This window comes from Phaseolus vulgaris, chromosome 3 (genome assembly GCF_000499845.2).
Source record: "Phaseolus vulgaris cultivar G19833 chromosome 3, P. vulgaris v2.0, whole genome shotgun sequence".
Lineage (NCBI taxonomy): Eukaryota > Viridiplantae > Streptophyta > Magnoliopsida > Fabales > Fabaceae > Phaseolus > Phaseolus vulgaris.
This window is the reverse complement of record NC_023757.2, coordinates 48,182,148-48,204,061: the sequence shown is the minus strand read 5'-3', so window position 1 is coordinate 48,204,061 and position 21,914 is coordinate 48,182,148. Positions and strand designations below refer to the sequence as shown.

General features: G+C 27.5%; 2 protein-coding genes across 2 annotated transcripts; one reads left to right on the top strand and one right to left on the bottom strand.

Moving 5' to 3' along the window:
* The first annotated feature begins 4,703 nt into the window (after positions 1 to 4,703).
* Positions 4,704 to 4,997, top strand: LOC137805684 (precursor of CEP3-like). Its single transcript, XM_068605622.1, has one exon. It carries the CDS (start codon positions 4,704 to 4,706, stop codon positions 4,995 to 4,997), a length of 294 nt encoding a protein of 97 aa, XP_068461723.1.
* Positions 4,998 to 11,396: 6,399 nt separating this feature from the next.
* LOC137808312 (precursor of CEP9-like) lies at positions 11,397 to 12,259 on the bottom strand. Its single transcript, XM_068609356.1, has one exon. It carries the CDS (start codon positions 12,161 to 12,163, stop codon positions 11,690 to 11,692), a length of 474 nt encoding a protein of 157 aa, XP_068465457.1. The 5' UTR covers positions 12,164 to 12,259; the 3' UTR covers positions 11,397 to 11,689.
* Positions 12,260 to 21,914: the final 9,655 nt, after the last annotated feature.

Below are 21,914 nucleotides of genomic sequence, written 5' to 3'. Positions count from 1 at the left end.
AAACGTGAGAACGAAAATATTTTCTTAAACCTCTACTATGAGAATTCATTTCCTTAATCCTCAACTCTAGGCCGTTCTGTTTTGCATATGATTTTTTTCTCATGAAAATGATTTAATATCGATTACTCCGATAATAAATTAAAATATTATACATATTAGTTCATATATTTAAGAATATAAACAATTCTATTAGAAATGTTCTTGGTATCAATCAAATTATAAATATAAATGAAAAGAATAAAACTTTTTTTCCCAAAATTAATAATCAAACTGGCTGCTAGTTACCAGTACACTCATGTGCCTGAACTAACCAAATAAAAAATTGTGCTGAAAAAAGTGCAAAACAAATAAAGTCAAAATAGCAATATCTCACTGTCCCACCAATTCGAAATTGTCACCCTTCGAGTCATTATTGTAATCAATACTTTTTGCTAAGCAAACTCCTAATCAATAGCCGTCAAAAACAAGTTAACAAATTAATGAAGCAAATAAATAAAGTTGGGGTGGAAATGGAGAATCTTCCAACTGGTTGGCTCCTAGAATTTGGGAACCCTCACATCTCACTCTTTACCTAAAAATATTAGTTTAGGTACGGAGTATAGAGATTAAAGAAATAAATATAATATACACTACTGATATCAGATTCAAAACTTTATAAGTTTAAATTACATTTCAGTGACATTGTCATACTTTTTAATAAAACAAAATAATTCATTAATTACCGTCTTCAAGATACTTGTTAGCAAATGTTACACAATTTTTCTTCTCCGAAAAAATATCACATTAAATAGGATTTCTCAATCATATCACATAAAAGAAAATGATCACTGATGGATGAAAGATGAAAAATATGGTTATTTTAGCTTTAAAACGACATCTTTTAAATCAGTGTTTTTCAGTGCGTAGTTTATTATCTTTAAATAAAGAATCATCATGTTACATCAATCTAAAACGGCGACAATGGTAAAAGTCGTCGTTTTATTCTTTTCAATTAATAATCTTAAAAAAATTACAGTTATTTATTGAATGAGAAAAAACATGGTACCCTAATCTCACCGCACATGATGCCCTAATCTCAGCACACATGGTGTCCTAATCTCAACAACGATGATGGTGAAGAGCAGCGATGACAAATGGTAGTGGCGACAACGACTAGCGGTGACAAAGAGCCAATAGAGGCACAAAAAACAACCAATGAAGACAACGGTGGTGGAAGGCAATGAAAACATCTACCAATAATTGAGGACTGAAACGAATAAGAGAAAAAAAAAACAAATAAGCAATGGTGAGTGAACGAAAGAAACACTAGGAAAGAGCTTGAAGATGAAGAAGAAGCAGAAAGAGCACGAAGCAGAGAAGGAAGACAAAGCGCAAGAAGACAAAATAACTATGAAGGCATAATTAGGGTAATAAAATGAATGTAAAACGGCAGCTCTAAGGTAAATCTATTGTTTTAGATCAAAGCTCTCGGTTTACAAAGACGACTATTACATTACAATAAAATAATGAAATATAAACCAACTTTTAGAGGCCAAAATAATTAGTTGCAATAGTAACTAAATTAGAAACAATTTTAGAAACTAAAAAAATGTTGGTTTCTAAATTAATTTTTATTATTGTTAAATAGTTTCTAAATTTGTATCTAATTAGCAACCAAGGCTTTTGTTACCAAATTTAGAAACTAAATAATTGGTAGTTAAAACATTGGTTGCTAATTAGATACCAATTTAGAAACTATTTAACAATAATATAAACTAATTTAGAAACCAGTTTTTTTTTTAATTTCTAAAATGGTATCTAATTTAGTTACTATTGCAACTAATTATTTTGGTCTTTAAAATTTGATTTCTATTTTATGATTTTCTTGTAGTGTTAGTGGTAGTCGTTGTCTTAAAGCAAGTTTCTCTAAGACAACGACTACCATTATTAGTCGCCTTTGTAGATCAAACTCTTTGGTCTAAAACGACGCTTTAACTCATAGTCGTCGGACATACGTATCAGACACCGACATTCGTATGACAGTCATAGGACACGTATCACTGAAGTGTCTAATTCTAAAAATATTTGTTAGATTTTTGACAATTCTGACACAATTAAAAAAAATACATTAATTTTCTAAAAACTCAAATTTATTGTATAAGTTTTTATTATGATTATAAAAATAATGAATAAATTCTTTTGAACCAGTCATGAAAAATATTTTCTGCTAAAAAAATCTGAAACATATTTGTGCACATAAATCTTTATTGTCAATTTATATAATTCATAATTATGTAATATATAGATTTGTATCCTCGTATCTTATATTTTAGAAATTATACATATTTTTGTGTCTGTATCTGTATCGTATCAGTATCTGTATCAGTGTTTGTGTGTTTGTGTTACATAACTCGTATAGCTTAATTACCCTCCTCACTACTACTTAATATGTCAAAAGTTCTCATTTCTTCCTTTTGGAGCATATACGTAAGGTTTTTCCGTCTTCTATAGACTAAACAATTTTTTCAGGAAGATATGCGTTGTTGTAGCTTCTGTACACTGGTGTAACCTAAACAACAAATGTATGGCAAGGACTAGCAAAAGATAAAATTTCTCGCTCACCCACCGTTATATTAGAAGTTTTATATGTATTTTTCTTAATAAATTTAAAACAAGTTATTATATTTTATACTTTTAATTTCTAATGTTTTAACTTTATACTATATAACCAATTAATTTTAATATTTTATGTGAATAAAGTACTGCTTTTGAGTTTCTCTAACTGTAAGACAAGATATTATATATCGTTCTGTATTATGAAAATGAACATGCAAGCCCTTTATAAGCCTTTTTTTTCTATAATATTAAAATTTTACTTTAATTAAAAAAATACTTCAAATACAAACAAGATACTTTCTTGTACAAAGAGCATGTATGAACCCAGATGTTTTATGGTCTTATATATTCTACCAAAGTCACTGTGCGTGCCCTTGAGACTGCATGAAAGATTCCTTGTCTTTCCGTCAAAGGCGGCACGACAAATAAAAAAGTGAGCACTTCACAAACTTTCAGTTCCGATGGTCTGGCTACATTTGTCCCTTTCTCCCAATGCCAATAAAATATAAGGAAAGGTGAATAAAACTATAGTTGTGCTACTGCAACTTAGTAAAATATCTCTATAACTTTTCAACTACTTTTGTTATATATTTTTAATGTAATTATTGTTAATGATATTTATGAGTATTGTTGAAGAAATTATTGAAAACTTAAAAGAACTATGATGGGAAAAACGCATGCGGAAGCAACTGTAGAAAATAAACAACACATGATTTAACGTGATTCAGTCGTCAACTGCAACCTACATCCACACAAACAACTATTAGGTTTTCATTTTGTCATGTTACACACCAATTACAAGTACAATGATATCTTTAAATAGAGATTATAAAATGGATACAATGATTAATCTCAATCCAATTGGTTCTGACTTCGTACCCAACAATCTCTCACATAAAGTCATGGAACAATGTTCACCTACGCTTAATTATATAAAATGATTAAGCTCACTCACTAAACATAGTGTCTAGTCAGCTCAACTCAATTGGTCATGGTTTCATACACAACAAACTATTGATTTCAGAAAAAAAAAAAATTGTTTTGAAATGGAAGGAGTAATAACAAAACCAACTTGGCTCCCTTTATATTCTATAGAGTTCCAACAAACAATATGTTAACATTTGAATCGATATAATTTTTAGTATATTCCAATTTGCAACTTTATTATTGAATGAAAAGCCAACATCATACATGCACTCCCCATGTTGGAATGTTCAAAGTACACTTTTTCTAGTTGTGCTTTGTGGTAATGATATCAACCATAAACACTTGGGGTGGTTATAAAATCACTTCAATGCCCAAGAATAAGATTATTTTTTACATTATATACATTCTATGTACCTGCAAAGAGAGTGCAAAACTCTATAGTAGCTGTAATTATTATAGATTGCGTATTGTAATTGATTTAAATTACCCCCACGGAACTTTATTTAATGCTTTGCAAAACTGGTTTCAGGTTGATTCAAATTGGATTTTATCAACATCAAGTAGTCAACTTGAGTGATATTCACCATTTAAGTTTTCTAATGAATTTTACCTGTTCAATTTGCATATAACTGAACTATCAGTTCTCTCAAATTATTCAACTGCGTATCACTATGATTTTTTTATCAGCGAAATAACATTTATATAAGTTTAAAAGAACACTTTCAGATATTCCAACCCGTTTACATATACTTATTAACCCACAAAATTGAATATCTTATTAATGGTGAAAACAAAAATTACTGTGTCTTTTTCTTTGCTTAACAATAACAGAGATAGTGTACGAGAAGTATAAAATATTTATGAAAAGTAATAAGTGCTGGTTGGAAAGGTACGTGCCTGCGTGCGCACTTTTTCCAAGATAGAGTATTAAAAGGTAAAAGAGTTATTATTATTATTTCTAAACCTAGGAGTTGAGTGGCATCTAGGGTCCACCCTCAGCCCTATAAAAAGTCACCATGGGATTCTTTCTAAACATCTCAACTGCTAGATTCCTGCTTCGTAGCTGAAGTCTAGACATTCCTCATTATTTATTCCGAAGAAAATCGTTGGTTCTTGTTTGCTACTTCAGCAACCTAAGTAATCTCCTTTCATTTCAAAAGTAAATTTGTCACCAAATATACATGGCACGGAACAAATTCATTTTCACTATGATTTTCTTTTCACTGATCATTTTCTGCCAGCGATTTCATTCCACTGAAGGAAGACATCTAAAACACAACAACCAAGTCCATAGTGACGTGCATGGTGGGATTTCAGCAACAAATGCAGCTACATTGAAAAACGTGGCTCCACTAACGCCATCAACAATGGTTGGTGCAACTCTGGCGGCACCGCCTCCAGGTCGTGGTGTTGAGGATTTTAGACCTACGACCCCAGGACACAGCCCTGGTGTAGGACACTCCGTTCGCACCTAGCTTCCACTTGCACGCTGTCATTAACTTTGTATCCTTGCATTCTTTAATTATTCACTAATGTCTCTTATTAGCAAGAAGTTGAAGAACAAAAAGGAGTGGTAATAGTCAGTGTAGTCCTGTACTTTTGTTTTTGCAGTGTGCTCAGACTTGTCTCAGATTAAATTCTTCTAGGAAGGTTCTAGTGTTGAGTCCTTTGAGTTTTAAAATATTCCTTGTTATGTTGTTCTAATTTTGTGCCTATATATATATATATTCGTTGGTGACTTTATTAGATAAACTGATTGTTATTATTATAAATTTAAACCCTAAACCCTAAACCCAATTTAACTTCACATACAATAAAATATTTTTATTTTTAGTTGATTTGGGATCTCTAACCGGTCTTATTCGTTTTATGAATTTTTTAGAGTTTATTTGTTTAGAAAAAAATGTTAAGAAGTGAGTTTTAAACCTAACTCAACCTCGTAAAATCGACTTATAAGTAAAGTCTGCACCCACTTATATACGATGAAATGTTTTCATCTCTAGTCAAGGTGGGATCTCCAAGAGAAAGCATAAAGGTGGGATCTCCAAGAGAAAGCATAAGGAAAAAAAAAGGAAAAAAAAAACACTGTTATGATGAATTTTAAGGAAAATCATATAGCCATGAAATGATGCACATAAAAATGTATAAAAAAAATCATGATTCAACCATATCAAGATATAAAATGAACTATTTCTAGTTTTAATATTAAAATAAAGGTGGGAGTATAAGAGATTGCAGAAATTTGTCTGAGGAAGTTTGTATGGAATTTATTACGTGTAATAGGGGGGTTTTGTATGTGTTTTTTTATATGTTTTTTTTTTGCAATTTGAAGGGTGAAAAGTGTCTTAATTTAATTTATTTATTTGTTGATAATTTTTTTCATAATTACTATATTTTTAGAATTTTAAAATATTTTAAATTCAGTTTTCAATAAAACATTAACTTTTATTTCAATAATTTATATTTAAATTAAATATTATATCTATCTCCATGTAAAATTAATGTATCTATTGAAATGCTATTTTAATACCTTATTTAAAAAATTAACGTATTTAATGTTATTACTATTTTGGGAAAAAATAGTATATTAGTAAAGTAAATAATTTTTTTTAAAATATTTATTGTTATTATAATTATTATTTGGCATGAAAGAACATTAAATTCAGTGTGATTAAGGAAGTATAAGTCACCGTTTAAAAGATATTTAATTTTTTTTACAAGACATTTTATAATTTCTAGAAATTATTAAATTTACAATTTTTTTTCTCTATTTTCCCTTATGGTGGTGTGTAGCTTTTTCAAACTTTAACATCTTCACGTTACCCACGAAAGCTAATACATACTAATAAGGTATTATTGGTACATTAATATATAATTTCACGCTTGCCTAATTATGTTATAAGCATCTTACAATAGGATTGGACGGAGTAATAAAACTATTTAATATATTCCATAATTTTTAAGATATAAGTTTAAAATAATTTTGGAGTTTGAAAATTTTATGATTCTAACTACTATATTTTGATGACATAAAGAGTTGAAGATTTTGATAATGATTAATTTTGTAGTAATTTGTAATTTAAATATGTTGTGAGTAATTTATTAAACAATGTTTTAGCATTGTTGAAATGTTGAGTTCTAGCTTAGATATATTAATGTCCATCACGAACACTAGTTTTAAGTTAGACTTATGGTTAAAACATCTTTAAATGTTTTTATTTATTGATGATAAAAAAATCTTCATAATTTTTTTTTTAAAGATTAAATATGTTTTTCGTCCATATACTATGAAATTAATTTTTGTTCATAATCCAAAATTTAGGTCATCCAAATATTTGTAGTATGAAAATTATTGGAATAAGTTATTCTGTGTGTAAAATGATTGTTAATTCTTTTTAAAGATTGATAGTTTTTTCAAATAATTTATTGTTTTGATTGAAGATGGATGCTCATACTAACCACTTTCAATGGATTGTCAAATTGAACTAATTTCACATACAAAATGTTTCATTCTCATTCTAATCATTTCTATAGTACAATTACCTGAATGGTTTAAAGTTTAGATTAGTAATTTTTTTAATATATTCAAATCTTCATAAGGTTGTTGAGTTTTTAAGAGAATAGAAAATTTTAATCCACTGAAATTTTGTTTTAATTTATTAAAACCTCTTCAATATTTTCATGTTACATGTGCATTGTTTGAATAGATTAAACCAATGTTTTAATTGTTTAAAATTACTTAAATTGATATCTTAGTATTTTAATCCACTAAAAACGTGTTTTAAGGAATTAAAAGTTAGACCATGTTCTATTTTAATAGGATTAAAATATATTTTAATTCATTAAAACGTATAAGTTACCCCTGGTTATATAACTTAATGCAATCAATTTTTTTTTAAAAAAAATGTTTTGAATCATTTTAGGGTTTCAATTTATCAAAATAAACCATTTGGGGGCACAATCTTGTCCTTCCCATGGGGGAATAAGAGACGTAATTGATGACCTTAAAAAAAAGGACTTGCGACTAATTAGAGTGAATGATTTTGAACTGTCTCTACAATAATCTTATAGCAATGAAATAGAGTTGCTGTAAGATATAAAGTATAGGTGAGCAATAAAGGCTTTCCAATATCTCTATGATGAAAATGTGCTTTGTGAAAGTGATAGCTAATTTTAAAACTTTGGTGGGAATTGAAAAAAACAAAGAAATGAGACTTTTTTTTTATTGATTAAAATAAATAAATAAATATGGAAGTACTTGTGTACTCCAAGTCCATGTAAAAAACTTTTAAAAATGTACAAGCCAACTAATTGAAGCTATAAGCAGTCAGATCCTAGTAATAGTGAGAATATTCATTCTCCAAATTTGGTTAACACAAGAAGACCATCCATGCTACATAATACTTGAACTATAAATAAAAATAAAGGCACTCATCAAGAAAATATTGTCTACCCTATAAACAAATACCTTCAATGTTTTCCTTAATAAATTTCTCAAGTATTACTACTGTTCTGACAACTTGTATTCCAATACCAAAGTAGTTTTGCTGTAAGGTCTTTTTATCCATGAAATTCGATGCATCTTTACTATCTTGACCAGATTTTATGATAAATAGTTCTTCATTTCACAAGTGGTCCTGATGTAACTTATCTAGTATGTTGTATCACTATGAAAACATTTAAGATTACTTTGTTGCCCATATGCAAATACAAGATTTCAAAACAATTAAAGATTATGATGTACACGTTTGTGGTGCTCCATAGCTTTACAGACCTGATTTAGTCCTTGCATATATCTTGTATATTAACCCCGCACAACATTAGCCAAAGATATACGCTAAACGATTTCATATAACTACATTCTTTATAATTATTGTACAAAAACATAAGGAATGAGTCGACATAGACACCAATCAGAATATGAGAACATAATCTTATAATATTTGTTGGTTACTAATCAACGTGAATACTTCTATATCATTCATATTGTGATCATTAAAGATAATATTATTTTTATGTATCCACCAGGTCTACACTATAACAATCCACATAACTTTCTAAATTTAATTGTCTTTTCTATTCAAACCAACATGATGGAAACCTGAGATAAAATGCTTAAAATGGAACATTTTAGGGATATTCCACGCTTACACAAAATTTGACTTGATGTTAAAGTAACGAAAACAGTAGTTACTTACCAACTTCAGTTTGTGAGTAAATCCATAGGTAATTCAACCTATTTTATTTTTAAATTTTTCATTATTATTTGAATCTTTTTTATTATTTTCAATTATTATTTACAAATATTATTTATTTCTATTTTTAGGATTATTATTGACAATTATGGTATATGCTATTATAATTATTATTAATGTTAGAAATAAATTGCAGTGGGTAAGACCCGTCGAAACTAAGTCCTTTAAATGAACAAAAAAACTTTAATCATTACACAAATCAAGTTTTGTTGTCAATGTTATGATTATTATTACACTTATTAGTATGATTATCAATATTAATAATATAAAATTATTAATATTATTCATATGTTTAATATCATTCATATTATTAATTTTATTATTATTATTATTCAAATTAATAACATTATTAATTATTATAATAATATTATTTATAATTCTAAGATTATTATTATTCATAATATTAATAATATTATTAATGCACTACAAGAAAATCATGAAATAGAAACCAATTTTTAGATACCAAAATAATTAGTTGCAATAGTAACTAAATTAGAGACCATTTTATAAACTAAAAAAAATGGTTTCTAAATTAATTTCTATTATTGTTAAATAGTTTCTAAATTGGTATCTAATTAGCAACCAAGGTTTCAGAAACCAAATTTAGAAACTAAATAATTGGTAGTTAAAACCTTGGTTGCTAATTAGATACCAATTTAGAAACTATTTAATAATAATAGAAACTAATTTAGAAACCAATTTTTCTTTTAGTTTCTAAAATGGTCTCTAATTTAGTTACTATTGCAACTAATTATTTTGGTCTTTAAAAATTGGTTTCTATTTCATGATTTTCTTGTAGTGATATTATTAAATATTATTAAGTATTATTAATATTATTAAATATTATTTATATTATTAAAATATTGAAAACTAATAAGATTATTTATATTTTTAACATTATTAATAAAAATATTTATATTAATAGTTTATAATAATGTTGAATTTATTTTTAGATATTTAATCATGGACAATGTAAAATTTATCTACGGATAAAGATTTGTGGATAATAATATGTAGGTAAGGCTGAATTTACCTACGGATTCAGATTCGTGAATAATATTCGAAGATAATTCTGAATTTATCTATGAAGTCATATCCGTGAGTAATATCTGTAGGTAATGTTAAATTTATCTTTGAATTCAAGTCTATAGAGGAAAATCTGTCGATAAATCTAAATTTGTTTTGTAGTGTACTTTAATAAATAAATTAGATAATAATTTTTAGACTACAAAAGTTATTAATATTTAAAGTAGTTTTTATTATTAAAAAATAGTTTCCAACTTTATACTAGCTACCAATTTTTTTTAATAGAAATTACTTTAGATACATTAGAAAAACTATTTATTAATAATAAAAATTACTTTAAATATCAATAATTTTTTTAATATCTAAAATGTAATCTAAATTTACTTAATATTGTAATCACTTGTTTTTTTCTCCAAAATTAGTTTATATTTAATTATTTTATTGTAGTGTATATAAAAAATAATTTTCATTAATATTGGTAAAAAAAATTCTAATAGATAAAGAATGTGTTTATGGTCAAAAAAATTGTGGTTGACTAACTAAACTAACAAATCTATGTTGGTGAAAAATAATGTGAATAAGGTTGGACAAAAAACAACTATTATTAACTTCAATGTGATTTTTTTTACATAACACTAATAAAAAAAATGATATTTTTTTGCCGACAAAGAAAATATATATATGTGAAGTATTGAACCCGTGTCTAAATATATAAAAGAAAAAGTTACCTCTATATTACAAAATCTATTGACAAGTTTTTGGCTCATCATCATCATAACCTTATGTCCCATTTGGCCTCAGCATACATATTTGTTATAGTTTAGAGTTAATGAGATCTTGATAATGATCTAGTTAATGACATTTTAATTGAGATCAAGCTAATATAACTCTACACCTCAACAGAGTTGACAATATTGTTTCGAATGAGACTGAAATAAGAAGAGAATATACATAAAAGAGACATGGATATCAGTGATGAAAGAATACCTCAATCGAGTTGATAATGTTTGAACTATACTGAGATAAGAAGAGAAAAAATTGACACAAATATAAGAGATGAAAGAGTAGCTCAAAGTTGAAAACGATTAGTTTGAAACTGGAATAAGAGGAAATATAACTAAAAGAAACATTGATACGACAGAGGTGAGAGACACACTTGCTGCTAAGTCCACACAATGCAAACACACATAACAGAACCTATATTGCCCCAAAAATCGCCGGCGCACTTGTTTTTCATTGATGTTATGCAATCTCGGCTTATAAAATGCAAATGTTATTCATTCCATCTTTGCCTGCTTGTGCACAATTGGACAAGTTAGTGTTACTGCACATGTTAATAATATGACTCAGCAAACAGTTTATCAACAAGAACAGCTAAATAGTCTGTTAAACTTGATAGAGATATGATCCAGTTGTTTAGTTGAGTCAAATAAGTTAGACAAAAAAGACCACTACTTAAGGCGACTATGGAATTAATTAAAAATTATTCACTACAACTAATTAATATTTTAATCCCTAAATAATATTGAATAGTTTTCTATTTTCAGTATAACAATACTTTCCAACATTTGTGTATCTATACGAGAAGAGATATAGTTTCTAAAAATAACAACTTTATTAATTTTCATTTGGGGTCACTATAACCCGACAATTGTAAATGGAGCAAATGCTGACTAGCATTTTGAACGATACATAAGAACCTGTTGAACGCAACCAATGATAAGCTAAGCTCATGCAACATGCATGATTATTGCAAGTGGCATGCAATGCATGAATAATACAGAATCTGAAATATGGAATGAAACATAGGACACTATTACATACGTTCAGATGCAACTGGACTAGTTTTGGAAACCTATAGGGAATTGCTTATTTACATTGCTAATTTACTGTCCAATTTGGTTGTGCTGAGCATGACCAACACCGGGACTGTGACCTGGGTTTGTAGGTTTGAAACCACTTTCTGTGCCCTCAGTAACGTGAACTTTAACATCAGGGCTTTCAACTGCTACCGTTGCTTTCATATCTTTATCTTGTGTTGCAAATTTTCGGTGACCTACACCAGGACTGTTCCCTGGTGTTGTGGGACGGAAAGCATTTGTGTCTCCAAAATTTTCAACATCATGTTTTGCTATCGCGAATGAGTCAACTTTCTTCTTCTCTGATGATGGAGTTGGAATATTAACACTGGCTTTAAGAAGAGGGGGTGGATTGTTCTCCAGCACTACAGTGTCTTTCTTTAACGACGAATGCTGGTTCAATGGTTTTATTTGTCTGCAATGAGTCAAAAGGGAACCATTGAAGGCAACTAGTGCTAGAAAAATCATAACACATTTTGGCTTGGCATGAAATATAGCCATGACTATAAGGGAGACTAAAGAGAGAACAATCAAATGGGAATTGAGCTAGTTAGCGAAAGATTCAGGAAGCAAATGTGAGAAGGTAGATGATATGACAAGTTCGGAGGATCATCGGGTATTTATAATGATGTTGAGTGTGTTGATATTCTGACTCAGTTTATTTGACTAATTATGTGGTGCGCATAAGATTTTAATGTAGGGTACGTAACACAGTCAACATCCCTAAATAATAATATTCGAACAATATTTATTTTATTTTTTAATTTAAATATATATTATTGTATTATTAAAGTGGGTTAAAAATATAATTTTTTTTAAAGAGTGTCAAAAGGAAACATTTTTCTTAAATGTAGTGCTTATATATGTCAAATAGTTTTTATTCTATGGCTCCTAGCTCTCGGGTGGTGGGCGAATATGTTCTTTGTGTACAAGTAAATACATTGGGTTATAATCTTTTATAGATTATTAACTCACTTGATGCATCTCTCTTTTGATATTCACCTCTTATTCTACTGCGTATGTAACCACTTTGAAAGTTAATTTGAAACTAAATTATCATTGACTATATTTTGGCTTTTAATGGTGTCCAACTTTTATATTTAGTATAATATATTCAGTTATTTGATAAATATTAGTGTGGTTTACAATTAAATGACTTAATTAAATAAAGAGCGTAGTAGTTACACGTGGAACAAACAGTTATAACTCCCGTTGAATAAGTTAAACACGTTCTCTAGAGCACTCCCTTGAATTCAGGGAGCTACCAGCCATAACTCAAAAATCACTAGCATGTCTCTAACCATTAGTTGCTTGGCCGCCAAGGCCCAAGTCAACCTACTAAAGGGTTTTCGGAAAGGGAAAAAATGTACGTTTTTCATGATATCAGAGAATTCTCATTGAGCACTATCGCTGACTTGAGCGTCGGAGTACAATAGCAGGTATCCCGCCGACCGGCCGAAGTACACGGAAAGGAAGAGAAACTCGAAGAATAAGACAACTAAAGACACAGTAATCATTGTATATCGATGTGGACCAACATCGTTCAGCCCCAATATCCATACCGCTACAATTAGTAAAAAAAAATTATACATTCTCTTATGCAGTTTTTTTTCTATTTTTATTTTTTTAATTAGTTTACTCAAAAAGTGTAAAAAACTATTAATAAATAGTTACTTTATTAAAATATTTTTCTGAAATAAATAAATAAAGATAAGACAGCACAACACCTTAGATCTATAAATGACATATTAGATTTAAACTTTATTAATTTCTAAGGACGAACTTATTTTTGTTATCGTGTTGAGCTGGTAAATTATGTTATTTTGAGCATGCCTCTATACTCTCCAAATTTAAAATCGTTCTATCTTCTAAATAATTGTACCTAACCATTTAGCCAGGGATCTTACCCTCACCTCCATTTGTTAGGAATAAAACTATTGAAACAAATTTGGAAGATTTTTAATTCTGATTATGAATGAGTGCAATCGAGGAGTGCGAGGTTCTATCCTATTAGTATTTTATTACGAAATGAACTTTAAATTTAGATAAAAAAAATAATTAGTTACAATGACTAAATTAAATATTATTTTAGAGATTAAAAAGTTTTGATTTCTAAATTAGTTTCTATGATTGTTAAATGATTTCTAAGTTTGTGTTTAATTAACAATCAAAATTTTTGTTATCAATTATTTAAATTTTAAATTTTTAGTAGGGTATATTTAATAATTATTTGAGTTAGTATGTATAAAATATAGATTATTATTAATTGGAATGTTGTAAACCGTGTGAATTTGTTTTAGCTGATCAGAACATACAATTTTTTTTTATTTCACTCTTTTTTATAAATCTCCTAATACTTATGTCTTTCATCCATCTTTTATATAAGTCTCCTAACACTTATGCCTTTCATTCATTATGAATGAATTTTGATCTTACAATAATCTCTTCATAAAACTCTTTCGACTTAACTCATGAGTTTTTTTTTTATTTGTGTTTTTTTTTTGTTGAAGATGACAATGAAAATATTGTACGAGAAACAAATTATGACAATGTCAATCATATCAACATAAATTAAATTAATATAAAAATAATTTTTTATTAAATAAATTTTAAAATAAAAATGTACTAATGTCGATTTGTTCAACACTAAATTTCTTCAATTAAAAATTAATTTAAAAATCAATAATAAATTAATGTTGACTTTAAAAAATTAACACTAATAAATTGACATTTATGATTTTAAAAAGTGTTACATATGTGATGCAATATGAAACTATTGACATCAACTTTCTCGTATAAGTATTTATTTTATTAATAAGAAAGATTTTCAGGATTTTTTTGTTCAGGGAATTAGTATAAATTATTTGGCTTTGGTTTCTTTTGGTGAACTATGTGTGCTAACTTTTTTTATAAGTACTGGAATATCTTTTAAATATTTTTTATTTTATTTTATTAATTTTTTACTGATAATTTTTTTAAGGATATCTTTTGGACTCTAAGGCTATGTTTGTTTCTGGTTGTTCACTGTATATAAAGAAAGAAAGGCGGAAATTATGTACGTTTGTTTTCATTGATTTTTGTGTATTGGCGAGCGAAGAAAGGTGCTGAAACACATTTTTCTATCTTCACGGGTGTCCAAAGATTTGCCAAGAAAGCCACATGAATTAACTATATTACCCTTGATGTTATAAAATTATTTAATAATATTATTAATAATAATTAATTATAATAATAAAATAATAATAATAAATATAATTATTTATAACAAATGATAATTGATATAATAATAGTATTAAATATAAAAAATAATAATATAATATAGAAATAATTTTAAATTCATTTATATTTTTTTAAATGAAATATTTGATCAATTATATTTTAAAATGTATATATATATATATATATTAATAATAATAATAAATTATTAACAATAAAAATAAATATAAATATAAATTACATATTTAATAATAATTAAAATAAATTTATTAAATAATAATATTAACAAAAATAAAAATAAAAGTTAATTTTAATTTTGATTTAATTTGATTTGTGAAAATATTTTTTTTAAAAAAGGGTAAATTTGTAAACTTACATTTTATACAATTTAAAAAATAAATAAAAATTTCCTTACGACCATCCTACACACACAAACTTCAATAAACTTTCCTCGCAAATCCATTCTAATATATCCTAATTCAAACAACATTACTTTCTTTACACTTTCCTCTCAAATAACTCTAAATTTACTCCCTCAAATCTTCTCCCCAATTCAAATCCAAACACAAGGCTACATGCAAGAAAAAAGTCTTCTCTCTTGATGTTTGTTTATTATACTAATTTTCTTATAGAATGGAATTCTTATCATATATTTGTCAATTATGGTTTAGATGATAAGTATAACTATGTCTGGTGGATCAAATCCCCGAATTTATTAGCTATAATTTTCTTACACATAGGAATGCGCTTCCCATATTTTCGTTTTCAATGATTTCTTCCCTTGCGTTAGGCCTCATCCCATCATAGCTTTTGTACACCTTTGTTTTGCTTTAATCTTCATTTTAATATGCTATAAATGATAAAAAGATCTTATGGAGTCTAATGTCAACCCTATGGAGTAATGCTTATGCAAGTCAACCTTTCATTTTAAAAAGAAGTTTGGTATAGACGTGTATTATTTGGAAAAATATTATTTAAATTTGACTAATAACTTTTAGTTTGATATATAAATAAATAAATATATATATTTCGTTAAATATACTTGAAAAATAAATTTTGTCACCCATCATTGTTTTACTCGGATTTTAATAAAATTAACTTGTGTATTACCAAAAATGAATTGTAAACCACCCATTGAAATCCTCTGTAGCACTAAATCAGTCCTAGTCATATATGCATAACCAGAGTCAATTGGAATAAAAACTAATTAAATGACGGATTCAAAGATCTAAGAGAAAAAAAATAACATAATCTGGTTTTAATATGGGAAGATTTGAGAATATTAACGGCAAGCGCTTTAACTGTTTTTTAGTTTATATATGGCTTTTATTCTTAAAATTATCTCAAACATTTAATGAAAACTATCTTTATGATCTTGGGAGGAAAAATTAATATTTTTATAAGTAAAATTTATTAATAAATACTTATATGAGGAATATTATAACTTGAATACGAAAAATTCATAATAAAGTCATGTTACAAGAATAGAAAGCATAAGTTACAATATCAATACACTAATAAAAAAAACATTAAGCACCAGCTTTCTTGACGTAAAATTACGCCCACAGTTTAGTTTTTATTCTTGACGTAAAATTATGCCCACAGTTTAGTTTTTATTAAATAAAAAACTCGGTTATCCCAATCTATATAAAAGGAGGGTTAGGACACTTCCTTTTAATTTAATTATTCTTTGTAAAAAAACGGTTATTGCACTCAACGTAATACTTTAAAATAATATTTTTTATATGTATACTTCCTCCATTCCTTTTTTCTAATATACGGTAAAAAAAAATTGTTTTAACGGAGTTTACTTTTACATTATTCAGGGTTAAAACATCTATTATAAGTCATATATGCAGGGTTGCAGTTTCTCCCGCTTAATCATCCTTAGGAACGTGTTTTTTGGAGTTTTTTTAAATCTCAGGAAAAGCCTTTCAGAACCCATGTTAAATACCATAGGTTTAAAAACCTCCATAAAATACCATGTGTTTAAGAACCTCCGTTAAATACCATGTGTTTCAAAACCTCCGTAAAATATCTTGAGTTTAAGAACCTTAATATAATACCATGAGTTTCAAAATTTCTATAAAATGATTTGTCGTTTGAAATAACCTTCAACCCCATTTTTCACCATCTCTAACGATCCTCGTGACTTCTCTCTTCCACCATAGACACATTGCTCTCTGGTAAAATCTCAATGGTCGTCGACGGCAGTCCTAACAATGAATCATAATTCAATCACACTATGTCTATTATATCTAAGGAGAAGAAACACAAAATAAGACACTATCTTCTTCTTGTTCCAATATTGTTTCTTCCATTACCTTACTGCCTAACTTGGGTCACAAATCAATGTTACTTAACTCGACAACAACTAGTGTTTATCATTATTTTATAAATCCTAAATAATTGCATTATCTATCATATGTGGGATTCAAAGTCATGTTTGTTCTTGACAAAAGATTGCAAGAACATATTGCAAGGAGAAATTAACTTTATTACTTCTCACTTTCATAATGAATTAATTATTAGATGCATTTTTAAAATAAAGGCTTAATTTAAAACTAAAACTAAAATTGCATATAAAATATACGTACATAAGAAAACTAAAACAAAATAAGTCAGGTTTTTTGAAGTATGAGTTCGTAAAAAAAAACTAGGAATTATATAAACCAATTACAATCAATCTTTAAAAATATGCAAATATTGTTGAAATACTTATTATCCAAGATTAGTTGTTGAAATACTTATTATCTAAGGTTATTTTGCTGAGTTTTTGAAATAAACTTTTGAAACTTTAAAAAATTTATTTGTAATGTAAAGTTAGACTTTTAAAATTTTAGAGAATTTAGTTACAAAATATATTAAAACTATGTAGTTTTTAATTATTTATTTATAAATAGATTTAATTATATTTATTTGTTATAGTTTGAAAAATCTTGAGTGTTTTATTGAGGTTTTACAATAAATCTTTGGAATTTAACGAAAGTTTAAAAAACCTCCATTATTTTGATGAGATTTTATAATAAATCTTTTGGAATTTAATGAAGGTTAAAAAACCTCCATTATTTTGCTGATATTTTAGAATATGAATCTTTAGAATTTAACCAAGGTTAAAAAAACCTACGATTTTTTGCTGAGGTTATAAAATAAACCTTTGAAATTTAACAAATGTTAAAAAAAAACCTTTGTTATTTTGCTGAACTTTTTGAATAACTTTTGAAACTTAACAAAGGTTAAAAGAACCTCCATTAATTAAATCAATTCCTAAAATTATATCAACATCTGCTAAATAACCTCTGTTAAAATAATTTTTCCACATAGTGTTATTTAAGATTATTTTTAAAAAAAATATTTTTTCTTGACTTTCATAAAATATTTGTAAAATGTGATTGGATACCAAACACTATTTGAATATTCAAGAAAATCACTTATTTTATAGTTACTTTATTCTTAAACCTTTTTCTGTTGGTAAATTTTGTATAATTAACCATGAATCATCTCAAAGATCTCAAATCAACTAAAAATAAAAATATTTATAATAAATATAAATACAAATCTCTCACTCTATAAGTCGATTTTATAAGATTGAGTTAGGTTAAAATGTTCATTTCTTGATTACCAGAGTCACTTATAGTTTATTCTAACAAGAGTAATGAACTGCTATCAGATCATATATAAATATATAATTTTACACACAAATTAAATTAAGAATCTAGATGTGAGGAGATGTGTCAAAATTTCCAAATTAATTAAAAATAAAAAAATTTCATAGTATATAAGGAAATAAAAATCATATTTAGTTAAACTTAAAAGTGGAACACATGCAGCCAATGCATTTAAAGACAATTTCTTTTCTTTCCATAATTCACAACTGTTGCTTCAGCAATGAATTAAAACTTTCACAAGGTTCAAAATAAAAAAATTCTAAGAATTAAAAAAAAGTGTATTTAAACTTTTGTTTCTTTTTTCTCTCTCTAGTGCAAACAGGTTCAAGTTGAAGGATTATGTAAAAGAAATGATTAAAAAAATATTTGGTCGACATGCGCACCATAAAAAATGGAGCCTGCAGCAAGAAATGGGCATTGCCCCAACCTTCCCCGTCCACTATAAGTGAATGGCCTCTGTTTCTCATCAGAAATCCTTTTTACTATGGTCGACCACTTCAACTGTGCACACATGTATGGGGTCCTCTCTGTCAAATACTATATACTATTTCTGTTCATGGGACCATTTTCAAATGCCTTGCATGATTATGCTGCCGCAAAGATTCTTGTATTTCTGTTTGACCTACATTTAGCATTTTATGCTACATTTAATTAAGACTCAACTTTCATTAATGTATGTTTACCTTCTTCAGCCGCAACTTTCTCAACATCATACAAAACCACGTCCTACGTTAGTGTTGCTTCTCTCTCGTCTCAACTCACCAAATTTTGTTTCATTTTCAACAAAATCGACTAAAATATTCTTCTGCATCATGCTCTAGAATAAAAATATATCAATGTTTCTAGCACGATGTGATGCATATCTGACAAAAAGCGACTACGGCTTCCAAAAGGATGGTTCATATGAGAACCATGATTTGACGGGGTTTCGTTAGTCATTATGGTGGGGTGAGATACGCATTCACTTTTCCGACACAATAATCTTATTATATAAACTTTCACAATAATCTCTATATGTAAACATTTTTTGGATCACTCTTTACATCATACTTTTGTCTTTCTTCTCACTTTATATCTCTTTATTAGATGTATACTTTCTTATTAAAATTTGATGTTTTATCACCAGTTGCCATACTCTGTCAAAAATTATTACTTGCATTTTGTGTTTTTTTATATAGCGGATACAATTACAAATATAAATTAATAAATAAGGAGAATTGTGTTTAATTAATTTAATCACAAGATTTATATGGTACTCTCTTCACTCAAATATAAAGAAAAAAATACCGTTAAATGTGGATTCAAATATAAATATATTTAGTTTTACCTTCCATTCCCTAAAATACTATTCATTTATTTGGAATTTTATTTTTAACGACTCTTTTATTCTTTATATCATGTTAAAAAAACATTTTACAAATATTATTTTTTAAAAATAAAATTGATATACAAATGTATGAAATTTACATTGTAATATGTGAGGTCGCGATACTTGCTAAACATCTTTTTAATTGGTACACGCTTATCTTTTTATAATTAATATAATTCTTGCTATTTTTTCTTATTGGCGACACCATATTCATAGTCTTCTCTTCCAATGTATCAACTGCGAATATACAAGATTCTAAGTCAATGCTATTTATCTCCTATTATAAAATTTTGTTTTCGTAATGCTTACTCTTTTTTTAAAAAAAATGTTTAAAATGATCACTTTATTCTTGTATTTGTGTATGGGTGAGTATTGTTCACCTGAATGAATTTTACTTACTTACCCTTCACCTTTGCTCACTTTTTCCATGTAAAGATTTGTTAAGAATACACATTGGGTTCATGCATGTTGCAACTACAATGTAACTGCAGCAACATAGATTCTTGATCAACGCGGGGATTCCTTCGACTGATTACAAGAGGAATTGATTATGACGATTACGTAATCAATTATCAATGCTTTTTTAACAATTAATTATTCTTTAATATATAAACTAAAACTATTTTTTTATAAGAATAATCGATTAACTTTACTTACATATTCAATTATTAATTTATTTTGGAAGAATAATTTATTATTCTTGAAACATAACCGATTATCAATGTATTTTTTTTAAGATAATCGATTAACTAGTTGCTTAATCGATTATAGATTATTTATTTTCCTGCATTTTGATGTTAGTGTTTTCCGTTTGCACGTTAATTAAGGTTTATATGGTTGGTTTACTGTATAAAACACAAATTTAACATTTTACAAACCATTTTTAATAATTTTGTACATCTATCAACTAGTGTGAAGCTGTGAAGGCAAGTTTGCATTGTTGTTGTTCTTGACTATTGTTGTTGTGGAGTTTGCCCATAAAAAAAATTATTGTTGTGGAGTGTTCTTGAGGGATTGTTGATCTTGATAGTGTTTTTGAAGATTCTGTTGACTACAAAATCATGACATTGTATAAGAAAGATAGATTTTCGTATAAAAAATACACATATTAATTGTGACTCAGCTCTCTAATTCAGCCAGGTAAGGAATGTCCATTAAAATAATATAAATAGTACATATTTCAAGGATCAGGTACGTCATTACACATTATTCAGAATACTGAGTGTTGAATACTAAATTTGACTTGAGCGTCAGACTGTCTTCTGCAGGTATCATCCGAGCCTGAATTTCATAAGGGTCGAGGAGTGGAACGAGTAGAGAAGAGGAAAGAGCTTGCAAGAAAAGAAATTGGAGTGCAAATCGACTAAACGACCAAAAAATCAAAAAAGTAGTTTCAATTGTTTTTTAGGCCACAATCCCATTCGAAAACAACAACTAAATAAACTCACACATAACATTAAATTGATTCGATATCTTAGTATAATTATCGTAATATCATTGATATTAAATGGATTTCAAAGATATTTAAATGCATATTCAATGTTTTTAATCCTAAATATTTTTATCTAGAAATGAAAAAGAGCATTGATAGGAAAATTTGGAAAGAAGAAATTAAAGAAATAACAAATGATAGAGATCACCAAATGATTGCACGCATCAACTATGTGTGTGTGTTAATTAATCAATTAAGGAATCATGTTGCAGAGGGCAACAAAAGTAAAGTCAAGAAGGGCATGGTGGCATAGTCCCTACCACTTGAGATTGTCACTGTACGAGTCGTTTTTGTAATCAATGATGCACCAAATTACGAAAGAATGAATGAAGCAAATAAATAAATAAAGTAATGGTGGAGATGGAGAATCTTCCAAAAAAGTTGGCTTCCAGAGACTATGGAACCCTCACTTTTGCTTGGACTTCACTAAATGGAATAACTAAAGTACGGAGAATCAACGTGAGGGAATAAAAATAAGAGATTAATTAGTACTACTAATTTTTAATT